The sequence below is a fragment of the Haliotis cracherodii genome, unplaced genomic scaffold (assembly GCF_022045235.1).
Source record: "Haliotis cracherodii isolate W230 unplaced genomic scaffold, xgHalCrac1.p SCAF_15, whole genome shotgun sequence".
NCBI classification, from domain to species: Eukaryota; Metazoa; Mollusca; class Gastropoda; order Lepetellida; family Haliotidae; genus Haliotis; species Haliotis cracherodii.
Window position 1 is genome coordinate 25740690 of NW_027266270.1, and position 23815 is coordinate 25764504.

Genomic DNA, 23815 nt, shown 5'->3' on the forward strand with positions numbered 1-23815 from the left:
TGGATTTAAGCTGCCTATGTTACTCCACGTCTGTGCCAAGTCGCACGTTGGTATATTTTTTTTGTTCAGAACCCTCGCGCGAATGTTCTTTGTGAGTTATTCATATTATAAGGACATTATTTCACACAAGAAAATGTATATACTTTTAATTCCTCGTTGCTCATACTGTTCTATAAAAATCGCAATTTCTTGAAAAAAAATTGCAAACAGATATTATATTTCTTTTTAAATAAAGAATGTTTTTGTTCCGTTAACAGAAGTTCCCTCGGCCATCATGACGTGCCTATGTTCTCGCCTCTTTCTGAAATCGACACGCTAGTTGCTCGCTCAAACGCAACCAAAATGGCGTCTACCTACAACTTCCTTGTTGGAACTGGGTGAGGTAAGCATTCATTGTAAACAACATGCTTTTATCTAAATGTCACGTATTAATTATGCCTCTATCAATGCTGGTCATTGGTGTATAAACAGCATGTTATGTTAATGAACATGAGTTTATTTTCAGGAAAGACATTCGCGCAAAGAAAAAGCAGATGGTTCATATTCATTAGCAGCTGATAACTATTGATCGCTGTTGTTGGTGTCCTAGAGCCAGCCATACAAGTGATCAGATTAGGCTTATGTGCACATTAGTTATAATGTCTTTTTCTGTTTACACAAATTTTGAACTAATGGCCAATGTCGTTTTTGATCAAGATAGCTTCTACATATCACATCACTGTTTTCAGGTCAACATGTGTTTTATTGATGAAGTGTTGATATAAGAAATCTCCGTAGAAATGGTGAATATGTATTTGCAGTTCCTCTAATCCACCAATTCCCACGTTTCTGGTTATTCTAAAGACTGGGGTCTGAATTGCCTGGTGCCAAACCAATGACGTACGCGTTAGCCCATTGTACCCACCAAATCATTAAAATCAGACTTATGTGCTGGCGACCCTATCTGAAGACATAACAGGTTTGGTCAGAAAGACTTTTCATCCGACCAATTAGGGGTTATGAGATTGCTGCTAAAGTGAAAGCCTGAATGTGTTTTTTAATGATGTTGTACATGACTGACTCCATCAAAATCTCTCCCTTCAATGGGATATAAACGTTTGAAACATACGAAACATATACCCTCGCGACACGTGTTTCCGTGGTATTAAGAAAAGCATTATGATAAACCAATCCACCTGACTTCGACAAGCAATATATGTGAAATAATTCGTTAGAACACTCACCTTTACACCATTTAATTACAAGGAAACATCATTTTGTCCACAAATGCCTCTGTATCGGCTGCTGTACAATAGCGGCCATTTTTACACAACATGTAGTGATGTCATATGTTTCTGTGGTAAAGTTCATTGGGTCAAGCTACGGGTGGTTAGCACATTCCACAATGTCAAAGTTCTTTGGAATCGAAAGTAATGTTCCCAAAACATTCCAAACGTAACAAAATACAGATAACACTGTACTTAATTATGAAATATGAAATAACTGCGACTTGAACACACATTTTCAGATTATTTACAGTTTATGATCATCACGAATTTCGTTATTCTTCTTGGTGTCTGCAAGGTAGACCGTGACACGGACAGAAAAACACATCATGTCGACGAAGAAAGTAGATGTCACAACAGTATTGTAAATGCACCCAGTGTTCACAATTCCCATGCATGCACTGTCCCCACTTAGTGAACTCAACATGTGGACATCGCCTCAGTTCATCTGGCTGAAACTTTCGGCACACACAACACTTGTCGTCAACATCGTTGATAGATTCAGAATCTGATTGATCGTCGCTTGAGATAAGGAGCTTATCAATCCCAGATGGTCCAGGTTGTTGGGATGACACAACAGTGGGACGTGCAGCTGATTTCCTTATACTGTCTTGCTTATCTTTGCTAGTAGACTTGGTAGTCGTGTTAACTGTTGTCAGTTTAGTTGTCTTTTGCTTCACAGTTGATTTTGATGCCTTGCTTCCTACGTTTGTTGACTGTTTGGACTGGTTGATGTAAGCCGTGACTTGACATGAAATATCTGGTTCGGTAATTGCTTGTCCACCAACAATCTTATGGATAGAACGTCTTAGCTTCGATTTCTTAATGGTAACAACAGGTAGGTGATCTTCAAAAGAATCTTGAATCTGAGGGCTGTTCAACGATGTCAGGACATGTAACTGAAATTTCTGATGCTTTTTCCGCCTGTTGATTGGCAAACGTAGATGGCTTCAGGAATGACATGTCAATTGCCATGGGGTCAAATGGATAAATACCACATTTCCTGAAAGCACTGTGCAAGTTACTGGACAGACAGAGAAATCTCGTATGCCTTACAGGCCAAAGAACAGAAGCTATATCGGTTAATTATTGGTTAATTTGACCGCTGCCATTTCCTACATTCTGAACTGAAAATCTTGGTGAAAGGCCCAAAGCACCCAGCATCCACCGGCTGGAGAACATGGCTTGTGTGAGGTGGTAGAACAAACAGGATTATCCCCTGGTCAACAGCGTAATCTATCAGATGAGGGGTGATGTGAGACCTGTGGCCGTCATATAGCAGCAGAGTTTTCTTGTCACCTCCGACTTTGGCATACTTCACAAAATGGCTTGTCAACCATCGTTGAAATATGTCTGTATTGGACCATCCCGTCTAGCTAACAGTGCCACAAGTTCCAACTGTCGAACCATTTCAGAGATCATCGCGGATGCATGAACCAGGAAAAATGAAAAGAGGTGGAATCTTCTGACCCAATGCATTGCCGCACCCCAATACAGTAACTGTAGAGGATTTCTCTGGGCAGATTTCAATTGGAACTTCGTCTGCAGATCCAACGATTTGCGGTGAAGAATGTGTGATATTAATTCCCTTCTCATCGACGTTGTAGATCAGCTCTGGGCTTGACTTTAGGTCATACTTGTCAAGGACTGCTTCAAGTTGAGAAAAATACTTGTTAATGCTCTCCTCAGATGTGGCTCTTAATTGAGACAATCCCCTTGGTCGTCGCAACTTCAGTTCAGGCCATCTTCCCATCAACCCATAAAACCACTGCAGTGATAGTGATTTGGAATCATTACTACGTTTCTTGAGATTTATGGCATAGTCAGTTCCACGACTGATAACCTGCGACCAGGTATATCCATACCCTACTGAGGCCATAAGCTTTATGTGGTCGACAAGGCGTGCTTCTTCTTCTTGTGAAAATAATGGGCCTGGTCCAGAGGACAAACATTCTGGGGAAGTAATGTCTTTAGTTCTGTCCCTCAGAGTCTGGTCAGGCACAGAGTACTTCCTGGCTGCTTTGTAGATATAAGAACCTAGTTCAACTACTCCAGATAGGGTTCTTTCAGTTGTGTTTGACTATAAGGCCGGTACTGTCGTTTGCGTCTCGCAGGATTATCCTACAAACCACGATAAACGATATAAGATATGGCCCTACTCAGCTTCCATAGTTTTAAAAATTGAGAGGGTATTCACCTTACTAGTCAGGTGATACACATTACTGTTTACATCAGCTAGCAGACGAACTTCTCTTGCTGAAATAACGAGTTGAATATTTTTTACGATCTCATTTTTTATAATGGAACAAAAAGTGCACTACGTGCAGAAGGTTAGTTTTAGTTAGTTTATCGTAATATAAAGCTGTACTTACGCAAATAGATGCGATTCTGAACATTTTTCTCTCGGAGCTGTCACGATCGAGTTGTCAATGTAAACAATCGCTAGGGGGCGCAAATCCGTGCAGGGTGCGCGAGAAATGACGTCATAAAAAAATACCACGGATTGGTGAGTACCACGGATTGATGTGTCGGCAGGATATAGCTTGTGGGAAGTAATGCCATAAATTCTTGGCCATATGTTTGACATTTCACAAGTTTCTTTGGTTCAGTTGTCAATTTTTTAATTGAAAATATTTTATGCAAAATATTTTTCAAAGCATCATCTGGAATGGAAGTCTCCAGGTTGAAACTAGTGCCTAAAGCTCAAGAAGATGCTTTCTGATTGGCTAATGAAGACTTGTTGTCAGTCATTTCATTGGTCAGTCAGAGTTCGCTAAAGGCATTCTGACGTGACCTTAGTGGCATGTCTTCAGATCGATAGCAAGCACTAAGACCTGAATTGAATGAGATTGGAGCCAAATTTACCCCCAAATTTCTTGATCCAAAACAAATATAACAATTAGGGAGTACTGCACTTTATTGGGCACACTTTTTTGGATTTTAATTAGTGCTGTGTAGAGAGCTAAGTTATGCTGCTAATGAGTTAATATCTGGACAAATAATTAGTGCTCATTTCTCATGTGATCAGCACCCAGTTGTTTACCTTGATGCTCGTTTTCTCTGCGAAACCCGTAACTTGATAACAATTGTACAGATATCCTCATTGGAACATTTCGTTGAAAGAAACAGCCAACTAATACCTGAACTAGGAACCAGCCCTGAGAACCGTAAAGGGGTGCTTAGCCTATGTTCACCATGACTGATTCTTGATTTATCATGACCAAACTCGTTCTTATGGGGGTTTCCCTGAAGGTCAAGGTCTGCAATCAAACTTTAAGCTGACACATGAATAACTGGGTTACAAATCCAGAGGGAAAGGCCAGGGTGTCCTGACCCACCCCCCCCCCCCCCCCCCCCGCCCCCCTTTAAAAACCAACTGTTATATGTTGTTGGCTGTAAAATTAGTTTTTTAGGGCATCGGTTGTGAAAATGAAAATCAAGGGTGGGTAATATGAAAATGTGAGAGCCAGGAGAATGAATACTGGGCTTAGTGTAGGTTTTCCTGAATGTGAGAAATAGAGGATGTGTGTTGTTTTGATCAAGGAAACACAATAAAAGCCTGTTTACACTAATTACTTAGATCTTGATCATTTATTAGCTATGAAAAGTACTTTATCTATGACTCTTAGTCAGTATACTGTGTCTGAGTGGGGTATTCATGTTAAACTGCAGCATGGTATCTGAGAGGGCTAGCACTATAAATCGGCATCAGTCCGGACTATTACAAGCAGCCACACAAACACACACGTACATGCACGTCGCTATCAAGTGCAATCATCTTGTACGTGACGTTAAACGCCATTTCACCTCACCTCACCTTCTAGGTAGCCACCACACATTAGCCTGTTTCCAGTCTTACAGGTTTTTTGGTTGGACTAACACTTTTGTCTCGGAAAATATATGATTTGATAGACACATGCAGCTACATTTAAATTGAAAAGGAGCTTCTGAGAACATGTGAAAAATCTTGAATTGCTTCATTTAGGGCTATGGCATTACAGTAAAGGCAGGTTGGAAGGGAAAATAATATGGTTCAGTGACTGTGCTTTTTCTTAGGTTTACAGTTGTGTTGTCTACAGGTTTCAGGTTCATCCAAGATGGTGAGAGAAGTAGCTGCTCAGTCTGCCATTGTTTGGTGATCAGGGGAAGGTGACAGGTTGTCTTCGATTTCACAACTGACCTAGAAGGCTTAAAGGTCACAAAGCTCGTCAAAGGTCAAGGACCTTATTGAAAAATCAAGGTCACACTGAATGGTCAGCCTTGAACTTTGTCTGCTGTGTGTAGGTGAAGGCCGCAATGATGGAGGAAATACCTTTCCGATGTTTGCCCTACACAGCTTGGCAGGAGCTGACTGTGAAATTAGAGCCAAACCTATTGGTTGGCTCGGACTGGCGACATTTAGCAGAGAAACTAGGGTACGACTCAGAAGATGTTGCGGTAAGTTGCTACACACTTTGTATTAAATGTTTTCCATTGCTGTAATACATTGACATGGTGATTGAACATGAATTTTTGATGACAGGGATTTATCCTGGATTCTAAACTGACAGGGAAATTGGGAAAAATTGCCCTTTTGTTCAAAATTGGGATTTTTTAAAGTTCTTTCCTTTCATAAATTCTGGCCTATTTTAACATTATATTTTGAGATTTAATTCTATGCGATAATAGGTCGTTCTGACGTGACCAGTAATGAATAATGGCCTCTGAGTTGGTCTCGATAAATCCCTCATGGAAATCTTGTGTGAAGGTATGTGAAAGTCATGTACCTGTAATACAATCCTTCACTTAAACTCTTCTACCTCACATCCTGCCTGATACAGTCCATTAGGCCGCAGGTCAATTTTGATAAGATTGCAGACTTTTTAAAGGAATGCTGTAATAAATATATGTTTGTGATACAAACTTCCTCTTATCATGCTTATTCTGTCAAGGCACCAAATTAGTTTGATAAAAATGTCCAGCTTGACAAAGCATGCAAAGGGCTGACCTGCTGACTGTTGTATTACAAAACAAGATCCTTTCAGACAAGGTGATTTTCTGCACATTGCACTGTGGTATATTTACCCTCATGGATACATTCCCTACAGGCATAGAACACTTGACACCAGCACACAGTGCAGCAGTAATCAGGTAATCGGTCTGTTGATGTTATCTCGCCTGGTCAAATTGCATCCAGTTGCCATGGTTACTGTAAATTCTTATTTACTCAAACATCATCATGTTCAGCTGCTCATATATCCACTGGGACAATGTTACTTCAGGGTCCTGACATAACTTTCTTTATTTAACAATAACATTATGGCACCCATTTGAAATGTTTAGTTATTGCATTTGTTATTGCATTTGTATACTCGGACCCCGTGGTACCGCGGCATTCATGATTTTGCGGCATTTGTGATTTCCCGTATGCTAATCAGCAACCAGGAAGTCTTCGCTTCGTAAACAATTGCAATTGCTGCAGAATGTTCTGTCTACTGGTAAGTAAGCATTTATACTTAGTTCTAGCTTTTTTTTTAATATTGCTTTACCCCCCATCTATCAATGGAATATGATATAAAACGCTTTTTCTCAAGTGAACTTTCTCGGTCGACCTGAACTTGGTCATCTGCATATTCAATGCTGACAAATAAGGTAGCGGGAGCGACGAATTATTTTCATCCTTTTTTAATAAAAATCTTACAATATTTTTACTCAAATTTGTTGTTTGGTTTTTTATTACTTTTTTGGGGGGGGGGGGGGGAGGGTAAAATGGTAAAAATGCATTTAATACCTATTCATTATTGCACAGACTATATTCTACTTACCGGTACATTTTCTCTTTTCAGGATAGCAAGACTGTTAAAGTAAGGAGGCAACTATCTTTTCAGCAGCCTAAGACAGTTAAAGTTAGGTGCCAGTATGATGCTGCCAATTTGCAGCAAGCATTTGATGCCACTTGCGATGGAATGTCAGTTTATCGCTCATCTTGTTTGTATATAGTTCTGGAGTCAACTCTTCAGGACAGAACAAGGGCTTATGTTCCTGTTGATGCCAAGCCCGGGGGAGAGATGCTTTTGTCTGACAAAGAGGAGCAGCAGTTACTCATGCACATTAAGTACATGTCCAGCATAGGATACGGCCATCCAAAGATCAATGTTCAATACCTGGCAGCCGATTTTGCAGTGACATGTAGCAGTAAAACTAAGAGTGATAGACCTCTTAGTGACAACTGGTCTTATGGGATCCTAAAGTGATGGCCTGGGGTTAAACTTGCCAAACCCCAGAAGCTATCCATGCTGAGAGCACAAAATCCTCCCGTGAAGCACTGCGTTCCTACTTTAAGGAGCTGGCCACTATTTTGACATTCAATGAATTGCGAGAGAATCCAGAAAGGATCTACAACATGGGTGAGACTGGGATCAGTACTGAGCATGCCCCTCCTACGATCGTCTGTGACTCCACTTCCCAACCACAAGCAGTAACATTGTAAAGATCTTCCACAGTTTTGTTTTTTTAAATATTTTTTTATTCAGTTAGATCTTCCACAGTTACCATCAGCGGTGGTGGTAATGCCATTGGTAACCACATTCCTCCTTACTTTGTTTTTTCCCTGGAATGATCCCTTCTTGGATGGAGCGCCACCTGGAACAAACTTGATTACCATATTCGACGTAATAAGCGCCCGGGGTGCTCTAAAAATTAGAAATAGGGGGCTCTTATTAGAATATAATTTTGGTGAGAAAAAAACAACAGAGTTGAAAGATTGTAAATTTCGTAGTTTATGCCGACAGCCTGAAAGGATAGAAAAGAAAAGTATGTATTATACACGACAGATATATTTTCCAGAATTTAATTGCCCATAATTAAGGGTGCATATAACACACGAGTGCATATAATACACAAACAAATAAGTCTTGTGTACATTGATCAATCGGAAGGGGTGCTAATTTGGATTGTTCACTAGCCAATATATTAGCAAATATCGCCGTGGGTGCTTATTAGAGCGGGGCGCTTATTACGTCGAATACGGTAAGTTGAAAATTTGAATAATGTAATACACATAACTTTCATATGAATAAACAATGGGATTAAATAGACCTTTCAAATAGTATATGGCCATATATGATAAAATGTTCTTGAAAAATTGAGTTATTTTACTTTTGTTACTCCAGGATATTTTTTTTCATACCTACCTAATTTTTTAGGACAAAATTCAAGTGAAAAAAGTGTGTGTGTTTTTTTAAAAATTGGCCTGCCCCACTTTTGAAATGAGTTTGAAATCCCTAAACCAAGAAATAAAAAAGTGTCACCTCACACTGTGTTGGTACTCAACCCCATGGGGATTCTTTGACCCTGTATATAATCAAGTCTGGACCAGACCAACCAGTGATCATGCCATCAAGCTATAATGACACGGAATCAACCAAACCACCTAGTCTTGGCCACCCAAAAACAACAGTAAGGCCATATGATTATTATTAGGGATATTTATTTGGAGTGAAACTGAGCTCACAATGTCATAAAACTTATCCTCAAAGAGATTCATGATCCCTAACTTGTTTTGTTTAGTATATATTCATGATATACACATTATATACACATGGCATATTCATCACATACATGCTATGTGAATGCTATATGAATGATATTAATGATGTATACATGATATATATACAATAACATAGGTTGGTCCGAAATGATATTTCAGTTGAACATACTTGTGCAATGAACAGTGAACCTCTACAGACGGAGCAAGGCTGTATTATATCCTGTTTTGAAGGTTTAAATAGAATCCCACTGTCATGCCCTGGGTGTGACTGGCTGGTTCCTGACCTGGACATGCCTTGCCAGGTAGTACAAGTAGTCCAAGCTGTAAGCTGTAGTTCTCTGGACTAGTATATCCTGTTGAGGAGGCACAATCTGCTGCACAATCTGGACCTGTATCAAGTCTAGGTCAAGACTTTCTGAGAAATGTCATGTGTGTTGAAACAGAATATGTCTGTATGAATAGTTTCTGACATACTGCCTGCTGGTGGCTGGTAACTTTTCTGTTGGGATGCATGACTTTTCCTCCGTCTGTCCAACTGTTGTGCAGATAATTTAAGGACTACTTCTGTTTTCAGTTTTATCATACCTCCTCGTAGATTTGAAACTGATTGATTTGCATTATTTCAATTGAATCATGATGCGATTTGTCCCTTATTTCATGTGATTATTTAATATTTATTATCCTTGTTCGCGGGGGATATAGAAACAGGCTCCATCCGTCCGTCACGTTTCGTTTCCGGAGCATAACTCAGAAACAATTCAATATATTTTCATGAAACTTTGCAGGTCTGTCAAGTACAGGCTAAACTGGTGCCTTTTGCTGTTAAGAAATTTTAGAAATATTTATTTTTATCATTTCCATAGCAAGAAGATGGACCTAGGTTCGGTCAATTATTTCAAACACTGTTAGCTGTTACCAGGGATGGAAATTAACCCCTGAATGTCTTCTAGTCCAAACAGTGATGATATAATACATGGAGATAACACACACACACACACACACACACACACACACACACACACACACACACACACACACAATGTTTTGAATCTCTACACTAGGATACTAATGACTGGTATTGGCCTGACTTTTGTTTTGCAATTTATTGTAATAATGAGTTATGTTTTGCGATACATACCACAATATGTTGCATGTATTCTTTCATCAGTAATTTGTTTTCAATCTAAATAGAAATAATTTTTGACATCATAGTTCTATATACAGGAAGCTGATCATAAATAGTTTCACTTTTTCAATCACAGGAATCAGTTGTTTTTTTCTGAATTTTATAATTTCAGTTTTGACTTGTCACTTATGTAACAAGATGGAAAATGCATGATTTTGAAAGACGCAATACACTGATATTTCCAAATGTAATGTGATACGTATTCATTAGTATTTCAAATCATGGTATACCGTTAATACTGCTCATCTCTACTGCTTAAACTGGCGGATCCAAAGGAGTGCGCAGGTGCAAAGAAAACTTTGCTGTTAACTGCCCCTTGGGCCAATTCATGACAAGGATTATTACATGCATCTCCCATTTTCAAATCCTGCATCCACTGTTTTTTGTGTACATCATAAATTGAGAAACAAAAATAGCTGTGTTTAAATGACTTGTAAGTGTGAGAACTTCTTGATACGTGCTCTTTGTGATTTGACGGTTCGAATGGATGAATGTTAAGCATGCTTCAAAAGTGAGGTGTGGAAGCAAAGCTGTTACATTAGTTTTTCTGTATCAGCACCAAGGGGGAAATTGTTGATTCCAATTTGGGAATTGTAACAGACATTTGCTGCAGACTTGGGCCGAATATCGGCATATGAGTAGGTCCAGATGTATCCCTGACCATGCATCCCGAGGCTCATGGTAGACTAATGCTACTAAGTCTCTGAAAATATGTAATGTCGAGATAAACCAGCAACTGCATTTAATTGAAAAGGAACCCCAGTGAGATAGGAAATTCGGGGGAAAATCTTGACTTGCTACATTTAGGGATAGCATTACAGCAAAGGCTAGGTGGAAGGGAAAATAATATGGTTTAGGGACTGTGAGACAGACTAACGCTCATGGATATGCTCCCTTTACTGGCATTGAACAGCAACACTTGACACCAGCATGCATATGCTGTTATCATGTAATCTCTTTCATTTGCTATGACACATAACCGTGATGAATGAGCATGAATTTGTTATGACAGATCCATGCTGTCTTTGTAAGGGCTGCACTCTGTCCGATCCCAAAGTCCAATTTTGAACATGTTGAAGATTACTACATGTATGACATATCCTGAGGAAAGGAATCTTTCCAAGTCAGACAAGCTACTTCCCAGTTTCTGTGAAGAATCTAGGTTAGAATTGGTTTTTGGCAACCCATGCTGATCATAAGAGGTGACTAACGGGATTGGGCGGTCAGGCTTGCTGACTTGGTTGAACCCAAGCTGATCATAAGAGGTGACTAACGGGATTGGGCGGTCAGGCTTGCTGACTTGGTTGAACCCAAGCTGATCATAAGAGGTGACTAACGGGATTGGGCGGTCAGGCTTGCTTACTTGGTTGAACCCAAGCTGATCATAAGAGGTGACTAACGGGATTGGGCGGTCAGGCTTGCTGACTTGGTTGAACCCAAGCTGATCATAAGAGGTGACTAACGGGATTGGGCGGTCAGGCTTGCTGACTTGGTTGAACCCAAGCTGATCATAAGAGGTGACTAACGGGATTGGGCGGTCAGGCTTGCTGACTTGGTTGAACCCAAGCTGATCATAAGAGGTGACTAACAGGATTGGGCGGTCAGGCTTGCTGACTTGGTTGAACCCAAGCTGATCATAAGAGGTGACTAATGGGATTGGGCGGTCAGGCTTGCTGACTTGGTTGATGCATGCCATCCCAACTACATCACGTATGATCATGCAGTCAATCACTGGAGTGTTTTCAGACTGCCATCATACAGCTGGAATATTGCTGAGTGTTTCATAAAGAAACAAACAAATAATGAGACATCACTGAATATGATGGACTGTGGTCTAGGTGATCGCTGTTTAGTGAGGAAAACTAAACCGAATAAATAAAAGATGGATTTAGGAACTATGTGAAATTACAGATTCCTGGTATCTGCCCCCAAATCATTATTTATGTCTTGGCAAGGCACTTGCAATCATTTAATCATGAAGGCCAGATGATCTGTAACTTAGAGTGGGGAGTAGGTTTCCATGGTTACATGCCATATTTCCTCTATTCATATGATTAAGGTCAGTGTTAATGTTTTGAAATCATTCCTTCCAGTACAGAGACACAAAAGGAATGGGAGGTTGTCTCAGATATGGGCTGGATGTCACAGTTAGTGTTGAGCAATATAGCAGCTTTCACGGGTTTCAAGTCACTGTTATTTCCATCAGGATTTTTTTGTGTTTCGCACATTTGCTAAAATACTCTTCAAGAAATGATTCAAGGACTAGTATTGTATTAAAAAAGATTATATATATTTAACCCAACCCAAAGATCTTAGAAAGATTTTGACATGTTCTAAATTTGATTCATCACTTCACAGGTTTCTAACTGGGGTGTGAAACGTTGCCTTACTTGAAGCAATATAATTGAAGGCTGTTCAGTCCAAATTACAAAGGACACTGAATTTACTGTAAAACAAAATATTCATTCAAATTTCATTCATAAATACGCGGCTTAGTTGAATGTAAAGGCGTAAGTTATTTGTCCATTGTCACCTTGGTATTATGACGTCATAGTTCTCCTAAATGTTATGACGTCACATTACTATATGTTACAACTTCATGTCCGTCATTCAGTTATGGCCTGATGAGAATCGTAGGTGGTACGAGTTGAATGCGCTAGCCAATTAAAACAGTTCAGTCTTACTCCACTTATTTAATTATTACTATATTGTGCCTGAGAGCTAGAGCTTTACTGTGCTTTATATACATTTCATTGAGTTTTATGTATAGAGGGGCTTAGCATTTATCAGTCATAAGGAATTGAGCAAATTTTAGTCATGCTATTCAACATGTTTGAAACCCACCTTTGTCATCTGTTAACTCATATTTTAGGATATAGCCCTGTTCTAATGGGTATGGGGGGCACAGGTGGTCCAGTCTTCTAAGGCGTCGCGATTCGCTGTGCAGAGTTGCGTCCCTTGGGCACGCCAGAAACACATAATTGTGGGTTCGAATCCCTGTTTGCCCCCGATTATGTTTCTAGGTTTGTCAGCACCATACCCGTGCTCGTGGGTTTCACCGAAGTGGTAAACGTCTGAGACCTGCATCACTGCACTTCGCAATATTCCAACTAAAAAATATTTCGGAATGAACTATATTCTGACGTCATTCTATTCTTTGAACGCTCCATTATTTTTCACGAATGGAGGGCTGTTTGTCATCTATACATTATCTTGGACCAACATTTGACTTAATTTCCATTTGGAATAGACAGAACTATTACATTTATTGTCAAGTGAATAATTTTGATTCCCCCCCACCCTCCAGTGCCAACGGGGTTCGAACCCTCATCGTTTGATGTGAGGACGTGTTATTGTCAACCTCAGCTACGGCGACGCATGAAGGTGTGGTGGTAATTAACTATAAAATATTTTTGCATAATGCTTAAAAGCTTAAAATAATATGTATATATTTTGTGTTAGAACAGGTTACCTACAACAATGTTCATATGTATAATAACCGGATAAACGAGAAAAAACAAATCAGGTAACATATGTATCCTTGTTCGGGGCTCTATATCTCCTATTATTCAGCATGTATTGACAATGTGCAAGCGATTGAAAAATACTAGTTTAGGACCCAACGCAATTATGAAGAGCCGTGTACCATGCATTGTAAATGTCAGCTTGCGACGGAGCATGGAGCATATACAACAGTGGCAGAGAACGCATTCCTTGTGCATCAAGCAAGGGTGACTCACATAGTATAAATACTGTTCTGGTATATTTTTCAAATATTTTCCACCACTGAATATTTTCTCAAAGTGTAAAAGTAGGGATGAGTTATAAGTAGAGGAATATCCTTGTAACTCTCCATTCCTTAAAAATAATGGGCCTCGGCCTCTGCTCCATTATTTTTAAGGAATGGAGAGTTACTCGGACATTCCCCTCTACATAATGACGCTAAGTATATTTGGTTCAATAAAGGCAATAAGGTGATCAATGAGTCAAGGGTATTTATGATAGTAGTAGGGCTCGGACGGGTAACTCGGGTCCTCGGGTCGGGTGGGTACTGAGTAGGAACCGGGTATCGAAAGGACTGTCCTGACCCATGGTTAGTCACGTGATATATTGTTTCATGACAAAAATTCACTAAATAACTACATGGTTACACGACAATTTTAAGTCTCTAATGTTCGCATTTCTTCATGACCATGAACACGTTCCTTCTGACTTATTATGTCTCCCCCAGAATGGAGGGAGACATATTGTTTTTGGCACGGTTCCCACCGGCGTCGGCGTTCCCACCGTTTCCGGACCATAACTCAGAAACCGTTTAATATTTTTTCGCGAAACTTTGTATACACATTAACCCAGCACTGAAGTGGTGCCCATTAGTTGTTTGAAATTTCTAGGAGTTCTATTTTTGTCTCTGTTATTTAGTAATGGAGGGTGGGAATGAAGAGATGGGGTTTAACGTGAAGTAAACGAATGAATGGGGGTTAGGGGAGTGGGGGGAGACATATGTTTTTACGAGTAAAAACACTTTCTAGTATATGTTTGGACAAAGGTGAAACTTCAGTCAACTTCAGTGTATGCATGACCACATCGTTTTGTACGTGTATCTGAATACATTTTGCCAGGGCTACTGTCAAACTATTCCCAATTGGACAGTTTGTACCTATCTTTTGACACCAAGAGCGGGTACCCGGGTAGGCTCGGGCAGTAGGGATGTGGGTACCTGGGTAATGAATTTGGACTCGTCCCAGCCCTGGTTAGTAGAATGGAGATTTGATGCACCTGATGAATGACCGTCCTGCACAATTATAGCAGAATATCAGTGTTTAATTTATTCAAGTCTAGTTGAAATGATACAAATAGACAAATCTAGATAGCCATATTCCTCACTTTTTTTCTCTCTTTTGTAACTCCATATTCAAACTAAAGATTGTTAATATGTTTAATTTCTTAAAATTAATATTCTGAAGTTTCTGTTCTTTTCACAGGTTAATGATAATAAGGGTGCTTATATAGCACTGGACTCCATACTCAAATGGTATGCTCAAAGCATGTACTGTGGAATGTCTGATTATTGTCACAGAGCTCCAGATGAGCTGCGTATCTGCGTAAAATATGCATCAGAAATGCAGAAATACGCAGTAAAATAAAATCCAAGCGAACATTACAGATACGCTACAAAAATAAAACTTGTGCGTATCATCAAAATATTGTGAAATAACCCTGCATATTCGATTAGCAAATCAGCAACTTATTTTGAAATTATGAACGGGCATTCCATCAACCTTCCCAAACTCCACGATGACAGTTACATCATGATCATATGCCATCACACTTTCTTGTGGAAGTATTGTGGTATTTTTGAATCCTATAAAGCTCTCGAACCCACACAACACCAGTTTGCAGGGACTAGATGAATATTGTTTTTAAATATTTAATCTAATATTTAATATTTAACTTAAATACCCACATGTGTAAAAAAGGTTGGTAACAGAAATTTGAATACCCAGATAGAATTGCTGATGCCCAATGATTTTGAAATGCATGGGTAAAATACCCACAACACCAAAAGCCTATCTGGAGCTCTGTGTCATTCCCATTAGCTGACTACAGATACAGATTATTTTTTAGGGAAAGACAAATTTGTGGTGTAACTGTTTCACTTAGCTGAAAAAATATGATGCAGCATCCAGCGTGCCTGGTCTGTCATACCAAGTTTGTTGTTCGTTGTTTATCACCGCACTCAGTTAGATGCCAGCTATATGATGGCGGTCTGTAAATAATTGAATCTGGACCAGACAATCCAGTGATGATACCATGAGCATCGATCCACGCAATTTGGATACGATGGCATGCATCAACTAAGTAAGCGAGTTTGATCACCCGATCCTGTTAGTCGACTATAACGGCAATCAAAGTGGTTTGTTAGGTCCACTGCTGAAAGATTGGTCAATCACTGTAGTCCTATGATTCTGGGTCTGGATCCTGTATCGCCCCGATTAGGTTTCTAGGTTTGTCAGCACCATACTCGTGCTCGTGGGTTTCACCAAAGTGGTAACGTCTGAGACCTGCATCACTTCGGTCTTTCCTCCTACGTTCAGCTAACACGCCGTGATATAACTGGAATATTGTTTGAAGCAGCGATAAACCCAGCTCACTCACTAACTCACACACTCTCACTGATTTTCATATTTCAATACATTATCATGATCGCAGTTATATTTGCCTTTGACTACTTAGGGTCAAACCATTTGGAATTCTGGGGTCTAACCTACCTACAATGTCCTTTTGCAAAACAAAGCCTCGTACCATGTATACAGTTGAGGGTAGCATTATCCCCAACCCAGGACGCTTTGTTTATACTGCAGGGATAAATTATTAACTGAATCATTATGTCTAAAAAATCAAAATGTGAGAAAGCATAAAACCAAATATTCTACTGAACATGTCGAGTGTTTAACATGTTAAATGAATCATTTTGCAAAACATTCTCCAATATTGAAATTGGTCTTGTACAAGATGACTGTCAGCCCGTCGGAAACATTCTCCAATCTTGAGATTGGTCTTGTCCAAGATGACTGTCAAAATGTCTGATGTAACTTTGTTTGAACCATGTTTGACACGTGTCATATCTGTCATGGGCACTAGACTGGCTTGTCTGCCAGGTGAACTTTCTCACTGACCCAATATTACAATTTACATACTATTATTCAGCAGCTAGAGGTCAGTCTTGCTTTTCAAGTGACCAGGCATGAAGACATTCACAACGTTATAAAAATAAGTTCATCAAGGACAGACTTGTAAGGAAATGTGTCTATACATTAGGGTATATTTCCTAATTCGTAGACAAAAACTTGCCATGTCAGTGTGGGATCGCACATATAATTGATAAGCTGTTAATTAAAACAACTCAAGATATGCCCTGGAGGTATTTGGTGATGGTCCCAGTCGAATGGATCTTATGACCTCTCCCCCAAGGCTAAATTCCACCTTCATAGTGGAGAGTTCAGCCCAAGGGAAGATAACACCTCCGTCACTGAGTGATACAGTTGGCTTGGGGGAGTTATAAACTTGAAGAGGCCTATAGTTAATCTAATTGCATTCGTAATTGATTTATGATATTTTCTTATCCTTTGATTTTTTTCTGTTCTTTGAGCTGTTAGTTTTTTCTTTGTGTGGATCGGTGACATATTGGTTAGGACGATTGGTGGGAAGAGCAGTGCTTACCAACTCGGGGATGCAGGAAAAGTCATTTGTGTTTTGACTTGGTGTGTGTTGTTTGTTGACTGACCAACAAGCAAAATATGGATGTTTTGGATGAGTTCTTTGAGCTTCAGTTTAACGAGGATGAACTTTTCTACGAAGATGTTGATGACGTAAGTTGTTTGAATGTCAAATTCAGTTGAAGATTCTGTGAATCGAAGACATAAAATTGATGTAGTGATGTGAATTTGGATTTTACTAATGTAAATATATAGGATATGGTTCATTTGTAAATCAGACTAAAATTGGTAGAACATTGTGTCATTGATCTTGTGATGTTAAATTAGCTTAATCATCATGTATATTCCAATACAAATATTTTGATGCAGTGAATATAATAGACTACATTAGAAGGTACTGTTGTTTATATACTACACAACTATTGATTGGGATAATCCTCAGTTATGCCATCTATCTATCTATCTATCTATCTATCTATCTATCTATCTATCTAATCTCTTTATTCCGTTACGGTACTACAATACGTTTGGATAATACCAGTATATTGCATTTTTCAAAATTATGCATAACATCTTGTTGGAAGGTTTTACATTAGTGTCAACTCAAATGGAAATTTAGAAATTAGAAACTTCTTCCTGTGTCACTATTTTGGACAGTTTCCACTTTCCTGTATATAATGTGTCCATTACGCATGCTTTGTGAACATGGCAACAAAATATGACGTTGTCAAAATCATGCAGGTTTTTTGTTTTTTGTTCAGGTTCATAACAAATAACAAATAAAAGAACACATGCAATATATTGTGGTATGTATCACAATACATGATTCATTATGGCAATAAATTGCAATACAAAATGCAGGCCAATAGCCATCACTAGGTATTAAATGTTATTATGATAGGGCTGCTGTCCTACACCATGACATAGCTCCAGATAACTTTTTGAGCAATTGAGTTTTTATTCTTTGGTTTCTATTTGGTTTCAATCTATTGGGTTTTTCCCCAAATCAGTGAACATTTTAAGATTAAAAAAAACCGGATATAATGTTATAAATGTATAAAACTGTTCTAGGATTGACCCGGAAAGTAAATTAGCTCGTAATTGTGTTTGTGTTTCGGAAATTAGCTCCTTTGTACGCATGCTGAAAATTTGAGAATTTATGCAAGCTGTTTTTATAAATTTGAGTTTTTCATTTAATGCATTGGTTTCTGTATGCAAGGTAATTGAAAGTAATTGGGTTTTGAATATTCTTGGGGGGGGGGGGGATTTTACGACGCAAATACTCTGCTTATGAGTGAGTGTACATGATGTTTCAGGAGGTTTTTGAGCTACTTGCAGCCTTTCATAGCTGAACTAGGAAGTCATATTATTTGAATTATTATAACATTATGTTCATTCTCCATATGTCACAGGGCATCTCCATAGTGTCCATATCCGTTGTTCTGTCTATTTCCCTGTCTATAGGACGAGGAATGATAAGGTTGTTTGGGATCCTGTTTGTCCACCTATATCTGCATTATTTAAGAAATAAGGTCAACCTTTAGAAATTATTAAAGTTATCAAATCTGTGCATATGAATGAGAACTAGACTTTGTATTTTTCAACCATTGTATGTTTGGACAACACTAAATTTTGATGTCAAACTCTTGGAGGAAAAAAAAGGCTTCTTATCATTCAATAATGTTATATTATTACAAGTTTTCAATAGCTTTATAGTGTATTGTTTCCAGATGATGGCGAGGTCACAACTTGTTATAGTTTGTGGATCAAAGTTTTAAACACCCGGTGTACAAAATTTTACAATTGTGGAAAAGCAAAACTGAGGAGATTTTTTTATCCAACTGAATATTTTGGTTCCTATCACATAGCTAGATTCTTTAGGATATGATATGGTGTTTCCAGATGATGGCGAGGTCACAACTTGTTATAGTTTGTGGATCAAAGTTTTAAACACCCGGTGTACAAAATTTTACAATTGTGGAAAAGCAAAACTGAGGAGATTTTTTTATCCAACTGAATATTTTGGTTCCTATCACATAGCTAGATTCTTTAGGATATGATATGGTAGACAAATTATGATTATCTGACCAAGCCTTTGCTATGACCAGACTTAGGCGACTGGTAATACACATTCTACACATTCTTCCATGAATTACGTGATTCTGATTGGTCAGTCAGAGGCTATTAAATCACAATAAACCCCCTATGATTGAAACAGCTGGTTTGACGGCTGCATCACTGCGGAAGCTAATATTAATAAAATAGTTCTTTTTTCAGAATATTTTATAATTATATCTACAATTATAAGTTATAAAATGCAAAGTTACTACAATATTCGGGGCGGTGGGGTAGCCTAGTGGTTAAAGCGTTCGCTCGTCACGCCGAAGACCCGGGTTCGATTCCCGACATGGGTACTATGTGTGAAGCCCATTTCTGGTGTCCCTCACCGTGATATTGCTGGAATATTGCTAAAAGCGGCGTAAAACCATACTCACTCATTCATTCACTCACTTACTACAATATTCAAAGGATGTGTGGCAATACATTTCGTGCAGAAAACACGACTTAAATTTACAAAGAGAATGTATCTTAGGTTTTGGGGACAACAGAGAGCTTGGAATTTGGAGGTTTTCTTTAAATACGACTCTGACGTCATATCTTTTGCGTCACAATGAGCGATATGTGCGTTCGGTTCCAACTTCAATTTAGCGGGGTTAAATCGACAGGAAACCTAGCTCTACATTGAAAACACATTATGTTTATCTCCTAACTGATAAGAGTTATCACATTAACACATTATGATTATCTCCTAACTGATAAGATCTTTTGTGTTATGACCTTTTTTGAAAATTTGTTTTGCTCTTTCTTGTGTACCTTAGAGTGACACAAAAGTCTCTGACGATTGGTCTACCACTAATGTTATATTACTGACTAGGAGTGCAACGGTATAGTGAACTATTGATCTATTGCAATTGCCCTACAATTGTTCTACATCAATAGGAATGGTATTGTCGATAGTATGCATAATAATTGATGGTTTCAATATTTGAAATTAGTTATAAATAAAACATTAATTATGTGTCAGAAAACCTTTTGCAGTTGAATTTCAAACATGACGTGAGTTGATTAGCGAGGATGACGACAACTTCAGATAAGTGTTATCTCCCTTTGCTTTGAGTAGTGACAGGGAGGAAAATGTTTGTTTTTTGACACTGTCGTCAATACTTTATTCATTTCTATTACATTAAGTGATATAGTGATTGAGCTTTGAAATTGGTATAATACAATAGTCACCCTATTGCTGACATAACAACTAACTCATTCTTATACACATCAGGTTTACTCAAGCTTTCACAGTTAGATTTTATTTTCAGTAACAAGGAAATTAGTGAATGGTAATGTTATTTGTTTCAGTACTTTGAGTCTCGCCGACCGGAGAAACCATGCACACTGTTGCTGCTGGGAGAGTATGTGAAGAAGGAGTCATCCACGATCCAGAAGTTGAAGACGGCACTGGAGGAGATGGCAAGACCTGATGCTGTGAAGGTGCTGAACAATCACATGCAGGGTAAGGAGTACTGAAGCTGACTTGTGAGTGAGTCACTGCTGTGGGTCAGTCTGTCTGCTGGGGAGGAAAGTGGCTGTGGCAGGGTTACTAGTGATGATACAAGGTGTCTGTGGCAGGGTTACTGGTGATGATACAAGGTGTCTGTGTCAGGGTTACTGGTGATGATACAAGGTGTCTGTGTCAGGGTTACTGGTGATGATACAAGGTGTCTGTGTCAGGGTTACTGGTGATAATACAAGGTGTCTGTGTCAGGGTTACTGGTGATGATACAAGGTGTCTGTGTCAGGGTTACTGGTGATGATACAAGGTGTCTGTGTCAGGGTTACTGGTGATGATACAAGGTGGTTGTGTCAGGGTTACTGGTGATGATACAAGGTGGTTGTGTCAGGGTTACTGGTGATGATACAAGGTGTCTGTGTCAGGGTTACTGGTGGTGATACAAGGTGTCTGTGGCAGGGTTACTGGTGATGATACAAGGTGTCTGTGGCAGGGTTACTGGTGATGATACAAGGTGTCTGTGTCAGGGTTACTGGTGATGATACAAGGTGTCTGTGGCAGGGTTACTGGTGATGATACAAGGTGTCTGTGTCAGGGTTACTGGTGATGATACAAGGTGTCTGTGTCAGGGTTACTGGTGATGATACAAGGTGGTTGTGTCAGGGTTACTGGTGATGATACAAGGTGTCTGTGTCAGGGTTACTGGTGATGATACAAGGTGGTTGTGTCAGGGTTACTGGTGATGATGCAAGGTGTCTGTGGCAGGGTTACTGGTGATGATACAAGGTGGCTGTGTCAGGGTTACTGGTGATGATACAATGTTGCTGTGTCAGGATTACTGGTGATGATACAAAGTGCCTGTGTCAGGGTTACTGGTGATGATACAAGGTGGCTGTGGCAGGGTTACTGGTGATGATACAAGGTGGCTCTGGTAGGATTAGTTGGGACATTCTACCATAACTAACACAATGATCACATTATTTTATTTTTATTTTCAGAAGCCGAAGAAAAGTATAAGAATGAAAAGAATGCAGTTCAACAGTCACCTCGCACCCCTGATGAAGTCTCCTACAACTGGCCGTCAAACTCTTTTGCGCCTCACATGTATTCATCACTCGACATGCATGGCCACATGGCACACCAGGGCATGGTGAATTCCATGCAGTATTGCCCAACCAGTGCCTGCCACGTCCACCAGTCTCCACCCTGCAGGCACAATTCCATCCCTGAGCCACGACACCCCATGTGTAATGGCTACCCTAGTCAGAATGGAAATATGTCCTATATCATGTCGCGGGGTGTGCAGGGGCACCCTTACTTTAGTGGTGAATACACTCCACCCCAGCACAATGGCTGCCAGGAGAGCATGATGGTCAATCAGGACCCCCCAGGACCAGGGGACATGATGTCAGTCGATGACATCGACATGGAGGAAGACAATCATCGCCGGGAGGAACCTGCAGCTTTGCCACGGACCATCATGAGGGGAGATAACCAACTGTCATCATTCACTCACTTACAGTCCATGGGACAACCAGCCGCTATAGATGTTGCTCGTGAAGAGGAAGTGAAAACTTCAGGGCGTAATGCCAACTACATTGCATTCAATCACGTTGGTGAAAGACAACATGGTCGACCAGAATATTACGGCCGGGATATGGTCCCCAAACAGCCTATGTCATCCTCCAACAGGCCTTACATTATCAAAGGCACCATCATCAACATGAACAGTCATCAAATGATGCACGATACAGGCCTGCGGAAGGTGTCCTCTCCACCTATATCCAAGCTGCAGCAGTTGGCTCAACTACCGCCTTGCTACCAGCCAAATCAGGAATACAAGAAAATTGTTGCAGATCAGAAGGTGGAAGATGAGCGAATGGGAAGGCCTCGACAATTCAAAGAAGAGAAAATTGATGCTCCCAGCTGTAGTGGTCACGATCATCTGAATTACACTGACCTAAAAAAAATGCAATCGCGAGCTAAAAATGGAGTGAGAGAGACGCCCAAAACGTTTCCGCGGGTGAAGACTGCCACTACAGGGACTGTTGTAGGCAGCCTGCAGATGAACCAGTCCAATACACTCACTAAGTCGTCTTCCATGCCAGTAGATATGAAGCCAGCTGAGTTCAGGAAAGGTAACTATGTGTTGAGCTGTTTGACACTTGATGCACACAGCAGTCTGTGACTAAGCCACTGGTCTGTGTCCATTTAAAGTAAAAGCTCAGCTTATAATAGTCCATATATTAACACTAAAATCTACTGGAAATGATGTTCGAGCTAGTAGTAGAATCTAGTAAAGTCTGTTTGGCCTTGTAAGTTCAGCTATTAATAGCCCATGTGACAACACTAAAATCTACTGAAAATGATGCTAAGAGCTATATTCAAGCTAGTAGTCTGACGTCCGAGTCTAGTAAAGTCTGTTCGGTCTGGAAAGTTCAGCTAATAATAGCCCATATAACATATAATCTGCTGAAAATTATGCTAAGAGCCTTGTTGTGGTGTGGTAGGATAGCCTAGTGGTGAAAGCTTTTTCTTGTCTCTTCAAAGGTTGTGTTTGATTCCCATGATTGGTACAATATGTGAAGCCCTTTTCAGGGGTCTCTTGATGTGATATTGCTGGAATATTGCTAAGACCAGTGTAAAAAACCGTACTCATTCACGGGTAGTGAGGGGGGCAAGGGGGGCCCAGTTGTTTAAGGTGCCACGATTCGCTGTGCAGAGTTGCCAGAAACCTATGATTGTTGGTTCGAATCCCGGTTTGCCATGATTATGTTTCTAGTTTTGTCAGCACCATACCCGTGACCGCCCCTCAAAGGACTGATGTAGTGAATCTGAATTCCTTATTCAAAGTACAGCTGTAGTAGGTCTGAAGTCCTCATTCAAAGAACAGCCGTAGTAGACCTAAATTCCTTATTCAAAGTTCATCTCTGGTAGATCTGAATGTCTTATTCAAGGTACAGGCGTAGAAGATCTGAATTCCTTATTCAAAGTACAGCCCTAGTAGATCTGAATGTCTTATTCAAAGTACATCCGTAGTAGATTTGGATT

At 39.7% G+C, this 23815-nt stretch overlaps 1 protein-coding gene across 1 annotated transcript in view; it reads left to right on the forward strand.

The window, feature by feature from the left end:
* Positions 1 to 328: 328 nt before the first annotated feature.
* The window catches only part of LOC139462420 (uncharacterized), a 32908-nt gene continuing 9421 nt past the window's right edge, over positions 329 to 23815 (forward strand). The window contains exons 1-4 of the mRNA XM_071244123.1: positions 329 to 382; positions 5345 to 5702; positions 20614 to 20767; positions 21763 to 22902. Of these exons, the coding sequence (XP_071100224.1) occupies positions 5562 to 5702; positions 20614 to 20767; positions 21763 to 22902 (1435 nt within the window). The 5' untranslated portion in view covers positions 329 to 382; positions 5345 to 5561. The remainder of the gene's footprint in view (positions 383 to 5344; positions 5703 to 20613; positions 20768 to 21762; positions 22903 to 23815) is intronic.